The sequence below is a fragment of the Triticum urartu genome, chromosome 2A (assembly GCF_056163025.1).
Source record: "Triticum urartu cultivar PI428250 chromosome 2A, HENAU_Tu73, whole genome shotgun sequence".
NCBI lineage: Eukaryota > Viridiplantae > Streptophyta > Magnoliopsida > Poales > Poaceae > Triticum > Triticum urartu.
In genome coordinates this window covers 463,224,799-463,231,921 of record NC_141874.1, presented here as the reverse complement: position 1 = coordinate 463,231,921, position 7,123 = coordinate 463,224,799, and the positions used below count along the sequence as shown (strand labels likewise).

The 7,123-nt window shown below is 42.1% G+C and overlaps 1 protein-coding gene across 1 annotated transcript; it reads left to right on the top strand.

The window, feature by feature from the left end:
• The first annotated feature begins 1,484 nt into the window (after positions 1–1,484).
• On the top strand, positions 1,485–6,035 carry LOC125537904 (uncharacterized). Its single transcript, XM_048701229.1, has 3 exons — positions 1,485–1,735; positions 5,407–5,520; positions 5,602–6,035. Exons 1-3 carry the CDS (start codon positions 1,597–1,599, stop codon positions 5,646–5,648), a joined length of 300 nt encoding a protein of 99 aa, XP_048557186.1. The 5' UTR covers positions 1,485–1,596; the 3' UTR covers positions 5,649–6,035.
• Positions 6,036–7,123: the final 1,088 nt, after the last annotated feature.

Below are 7,123 nucleotides of genomic sequence, written 5' to 3'. Positions count from 1 at the left end.
ACGAGGATTCGGGTCGTTACTATGTTTCTTTTCCGGATGATCAGTAGAGGAGCCCAGTTGGGTCGATCGGGGATCTAGCATTTGTGGTGGTCTTTCTTTATTTTGGTTCCGTAGTCGGACCTTGATTGTATTCTGGATGATGTATGATATATTTATGTATTGTGTGAAGTGGCGATTGTAAGCCATCTCTTTGTCCCTTTCTTATTCAGTACATGGGATGTGTAAAGATTACCCCTCTTGCGACATGCCTACCATGCAGCTATGCCTCTAAGTCGTGCCCCAACACATGGGAGATATAGCCGCATTGTGGGTGTTACACATATCAAGGGCAAACCTTTGCCTTGCACATAGTCCACTTGAGCTAGATGATAACGATCTTGACTCCCTCAACTTGGACCACCTTTCTTTATTGCGTTGGCTCGATGAAGACTAGTTGATTGCTCCCCCATACTCCACTATGGGTGAGCCACTCTTTGGCACATCTTCACAAGTCCATTGACACCATAATGGACGGCAAACTTCAAGGATGATCTCTTCGTGATGCTTCACTTGAACTTGCACACCGCAATCTTGATGACGATCATCACTTGATGTCATCCTTCATGGGTTGTATGAGATATTCCTCTTGATGCAAACTCATGGAAACAAACCTAACCCCACATAGAACTCACACGTAAATCATGGGTTAGTACATAAAGCGTAATGGACAATGCTTACCATACCATGGGATCACTTAATCCCTCTCGGTACATCTTATACGCTTTGTGTGTTGATCAACTTGATTCACTCTTGACTTAGTCTTAATCAACCTTGTATCGTGTCTTCTACATGACCACTCTTCTGATAATTCCTTGAATAACACATTGGTCGACATATAAACTCCTTGAAACCAACAAATGGACTTCAAGAAATTTCTATGGACAAATCCTTCGAATATAACTCAAGACAACCATTAGTTTATAGAGTTTGTCATCAAATACAAAAACCAAACATGGGGCACCGCATGTTCTTTCAATGTCAACTTTAGTTGTGAAGTATGGTACTCCCTCCGTTTCTTTTTAGTCTGTATATAAAGTTTGGTCAAAGTCAAGTTTTGTAAAGTTTGACTAACTTTGTATTAGAAAATATCAACATTCATAATATGAAATCAATGTTATCAAATGGACCATGAAATGTATTTTCATACTATATAGTTTTAGTATTATAGATGTTCATATTTTTTAATATAAATTTTGTCAAATTTTGTGTAGTTTGACTTTGATCAAATTTTATACGCGGGGTAAAAAGAAACAGAGAATGTCAAGTTTCAGTTTTTTGAGGCAATTGTAGTTATAAAAACATCAGGTGGTGTTACTTCGTGCCACATGTGTGGCACTTACATTTGGGAAAAAAATAAAGCATTGCGCCGGGTCTCTCCTGATCCGTTAGATATATAATTAACGGACAGGATTTCCCCCAGGTCCAGTAAACTCAGTTCGCCTCGAACTCCAAACCAACAGACCGAGCCTTCAAAGCTGAATCCCACCCAACTCAGCCCAACCAAGCCCAAGACCAAACCCTCGCAACCTCCCAGTCCCACCCACACAACCGAGAGAGATGAGCACCGGCGGCGCGGACAAGTCCGGCAGCGGCGGCGGCGGAGCTGGTGGGCCGGTGAAGACGCCGTCAGACTTCCTCAAGTCGATCAGGGGCCGCCCCGTCGTCGTTAAACTCAACTCAGGCGTCGACTACCGAGGTCCGTCTCCATCCCTGTCTCGTTTCCATAGCACCAACCCTAGGAAGCGCAGTATGTTTTGTGCGCAGTTTGGTAAATTCGGTAGATCCCCCGACCTATGAGACTTCTGTTGAGATAAACCAGGGCTACTGGGAGCCTGCTTGCGGATAACTTTTTATCCCGGAGGTTAGTTCGGAGAGCACGGAGGTTGATTTATCAGTTGGAGAATTACTAGATGCTTACGGTTATTTTTAGCTGTAAAATTTGGTCTTCTGCTAAGGAGGATAATTCAATGTTAGGTTTGTTGCCCTTTGCTTGAAGCTCACGTGGCAGCAGTTTATCTTGAAGAACTAGATATTACCAAATGAACTCTACTATTTGGGTTTCACAAATTACTTACGTCTCTCGGGGTTGTAGACAAGTTGGGAAGTAGCAAAATTGATTCAACAAACTTGTGCATTTTGATATGTACATTCATATGTCATGATATTCTAATTTTATGCACCACACATTTCAAGTGAAGTAATCTAAAGAATTTCGATATTGTTACGCAAAATGTGCATTGTAATCAAGAGATTCCTTCTATTGGGACCATTGAGATTTGATGTCATGCCCCCAAAACAGGTGTTCGACGGAACAGCCACCACACATTTATAAGCCCAACTTCATAAACATGCCAGGCTAAAATTTGTACATGTTCATCGATGATCATCGTTTTCTACCGCACACAAATCTCTAAAAACAAACTTTATAATTCTGTCCCATGGTGCTAAACCTACTGCCCACCATCATTAGTTTATGACCATCACTGCTGTTTGCTGCCAAAATCGGATAAGCAAGAATGAGTATGAAGTCACACTCAGCAAGCACGCACAAGAATATTAGATTACGCCGGCAAAAAAATATCTTTGGTGATTTACCAAGAATAACAGAATGTCAGGGATAACTGTTTTTTTTATTAGAGAGGGAACTAATTGGTATCACAATTCACAAATGAACACGAGCTTCCTAACCCGGGGTTCACAGTCATAGGGGTGAAATTTCACACTTCTCACAGTCTGACATTAACAGTGTCTACTAAGACTCCGAACATTCCTAGAAGAGCAGAACTCTTTGATCCCCGAAGGCACAGCTACTCATTAGCATATGATAATTTGTCACACTTCATGTGCTTGAATCAAGTACAAAGCATGGAATAAAATATTTTGAACAAAGGTGAAGAACAAATTAAATAGATAACCTCCTGGATTTTGGGTGCATGCTTGCTTTATGCATGTTGAGTTCACTCTCAGTTTCACCTAGGTAGTTCCAGGCTTCCAGCAGTCACTTCCTTCACGTACAGAATGCTACTGAGACAAGTATCCTAGTTACTTCAGAGCTTGATTCCCACCACGGTTTGTGGTAGGTAAAAGTGAGAGTGCGGAATGTGCGACAGAAGTTATTTAATCACAGGAGCCTTAAATCTTACCTCAGAGCTTGATTCCAACCACGATTTGTGGTAGGTAAAACCGTAAAAGTGAGAGTGTGGAATGTGCAACAGAAGTTATTTAATTGCTGCCGCTGTGCTTCTCTGGATGACCCTTTGAGTAACCCTTCAAGACTTGAAAGATTTAAGGCTCCTGTGATTTCCGTAATTTTGGAATATTTTACTGAGGTAAAAAAAGTCATTAGATGTTTATTAAATTTTATCTTGTATGAATTAAAATTCTAAAATACAGGGTACAGGGTATTTACACGTGAGGACCTGAACTCCAAGCATCTAGTTATGAATCACCTGGATCAAATGATTGGACTCAGTCCTCAGCTGGGCATGTTTTACCCTGCGAAGCACTGCACTGCAAGAACTGTAGCTAGTACCGTGTCAGTTAATTAACAGTTTCATTGAGTAGCCTAAAATTGTAGCTTATACATATGTTAGAAGATATAGTGATGAAAGGTGAAAGTGCACTGTAGCTATGCTCAGTGGCTATACTGCTATGGTGAGTGCCTCGCTAGTAAGTTCAAAGGATCAATAGAGTTATCCGCCTCTGGTGGTATTTGTGCTAATGTCTGTTCTGGTAAAGAAACAAAGTACTGTATTCTTGACGATATCCGTTTACCTTTTTAATCCATGTGACTTAACATTTGGGATACATGGAAACAGTAATGGTTATCTTTTCGTAAAACAATAGATATTTAGACACGAGGGTGCCCATTAATTTACATTGTTCTGCAATTTACTACTAGTATATACTGTTTATCAGTAAGACTGCCCAAGTTAAATATAATAAGTAAATAGTAATAACCATTCTAGAATAACAAGATAACAAATGGTATTTCTCAGTGCATAGTCTTGTTGCATCAAAAGCAACTCCGGCAGTAACTGTAAATGGGGAGCAGAATGGTTAAGTGTCAAGCTGCTGGATACCTTCTTCAAGCTAGCAACCTCCTAGTGATATGTGCTTTTGTTTTGGTCCCTTTTTTATTCTCTCGTAGTCTCGTATGGACAAACCTTTGTGTACACTATGTGCATTAGTGACCAGTTGCTGCAAACTGTGCACTTAGCAACTGTAACTGTAATAATTGTTAAAAGTACACAGTGATACTGACCACACTAAGTTGAATGTCACTTCTATTGCATAGTTGCCGGATTCACTCAAAACATCATTGAACTCTGATCTGGATCGATTGATCTAGATCATGGTTCAAATTCGTTCGATTCGTTCCCGATTTGCGACCCAAGGACGAAGTCATAGGAACATGGGTGTCCATGCCCTCACCGTTGCTACATGACCGTGCTACCTCCGTCGCCATTAATTGCAGGCGAGGTGGGAGTAACGATCGACCAGGAGCACCGGCCATCAAGGAGCAGCCTGGACGTCATTGGGAGGAGACGGGAGGGAGCTGCAGTCAGCGCGGAGCAACAAGGACACAGCGCTGGGAAGACATGGGAGCAGGCTGCAGCGGTTGGGTAGGAGGAGGAGCAGTTTGTGGGGTTGGGACTGGAGGAAGGAAGTGAGGACGTGTGGCTGGTGGTTTTGACCTTAGTTTCTCAGGGAGTTAGGGCAGAAATGAGGAGGGTATTGACTTGGACAGTGCAGATCACTATTTGAGCATCCAATGGTTCTTGGTTATGAGAGAGGAAGTGGCACTTGCTGGGCTGGTCCAACTGCCTGATGGGTTGTCTTCTCTCATCTTTTAGTTCTTCAAAATATATTTCATCTTTGATTGTCAAATCAAACCAAATCGCAAATCCTATCAACCCGATTTGCAAATCGTAGATGTATACCCCCTATCGAATTCAATTCATGGAAAATGGCGAATCGGGAGTCTAGTAACTACTCCCTCTGTTTCGAATTATAAGATGTTCTAGGTTTTTTATGAATCACATGTATCTAGACGCATTTCATTGCGTCTGATCACTCGTTTCAGTCTGTATGTAGTCCATATTGAAGTACAAAATATCTTATAATTCGGAATGGAGTGATATGTTCTATTGCTTGATGAGCACTACTGTTGCATTTGGAATTCCCATGCTTGGATACATACACCAACTCAGTTCATTAAGTGTACAATAAAAACAATATATGCACTAATTTATAGCAAATGCCGTCCCCTTATTTTTATGTTATATCCATTCGACTTAGCTAGCATCCAGACATGGTTATTCAAAATTTAATGATAGCGTTGTATTTACATCAACTCTGAACCAGGTATTCTGGCTTGTCTGGATGGCTATATGAACATCGCGATGGAGCAAACCGAAGAGTACGTGAACGGCCAACTGAAGAACAAATATGGCGACGCCTTCATAAGAGGCAACAACGGTATGTATGTCATGTATATTTCAATCAAACTCCAATTTGCCTGCCTTTTCTCCGTTCTGATTGCCTCTCGTTTGGGTGCAGTCCTATACATCAGCACGTCAAAGCGGCCCCTCACCGACGGAGCATAGGCCGAGTGGAGCATTCACATCATCATGATGTAATTTCAAGGTTGTTAACCCGATTATTGGTTGTGGTGATCTGACTGGTGCTGCCTTTTTCAATCTCGTACCTGTTGTCTGCTGTATTGCCTGCTGACAGAGACTTATCTGGAACATTTCGATTCGATGTTATCTGCGTTTTTAGCTTGGAGATGTTTGTGGCCAAGATTCTGCGATCAGGATATAGATAAGATTTGTGTTTTCATGGTCGTGTGCTGCTTAGAACAGACATTACGTGTCTTAAGACACACCCAGTGTGCTACCACCGGTGCGATGTTTTTGTTGGTGCTTTGCTCTACAAACCTACACTATGTGTCAGCCACGACGATATTATCTCTTGCATGCGTTTTGGCATAATTTTCTCCTGTTGTTGCACACTATTGATTTCCTGAGTAATTTGTTCATGATGAATATGTTCAGCCGAATGGGGACACTCGCTGATTGTAGAACTGTAACAATCAGATCGTCAGCTCTGCCAAGGAGTCCATTAGACCATGGAATCAATCACCACTGCCATTCATTGAGGCGTTGTGGTGAGATCACCCCCCCGCCCCCCCGCCCCCCCCCCCCCCCCCCCCCCCCCCTCCCCCAGTCTTCTGGTGCCGTTCACCGAGTACGACCTCTCTCCGTTCCAATCAATGGTTGTATGCAGTGACAGGGAGATCGGAAGTCATGGCAAATTTGTCGGAGAAGGAAGACGAGGTAGTTCATGTGGGAAGAATGTAGATGATCCTAGTTCTTCTAGCGAGACTTCATCTAGAGAATGGTGAACTCGACAATTTGATTTGGGAGAAAGAATTGGATGAACCAGGAGAGAAACATAAGTGGTTAGCTCTTGGAAAGGTGGAACTGTCCGAGAGCTCTTGGATCTCCAAGGGTGAGTGGGAGCGAATGCGATTTTCTGTCTGAATCCCATCTGGATAAAGCTAACGCAGTTGAGTTGAGAGTTGAGCTAGGTTTTGATTTCCTTCATGTAATAGAAAGTGATGGTCGTTCAGGCGGCCTAGTTTTTTTTTTGACAATCAGTCTAACGAAGTGGTGTATAACTATGCTACTCCTAACTTCATCGATGGTTTGGTAATGGAAGGTGATAGTGTTGCTTGGCGCTTGATTGGTTTCCATGGCGAGCTAGTGTGGGATGGGAAATACCTTTCTTGGTCCTACTTGCGGGATGATACGTCTCCAACGTATCTATAATTTTTGATTGTTTCATGCTATATTATATTCTGTTTTGGACATTATTGGGCTTTATTATACATTTTTATATTATTTTTGGGATTAACCTATTAACCGGAGGCTCAACCCAGAATTACTTTTTTTTGCCTATTTCAGAGTTGCGCAGAAAAATAATATCAAATGGAGTCCAAACGGAATGAAATCTTCGGAAACGTGATTTTCGGAACGAACGTGATCCAGAGGACTTGGACCCTACGTCAAGACATCAA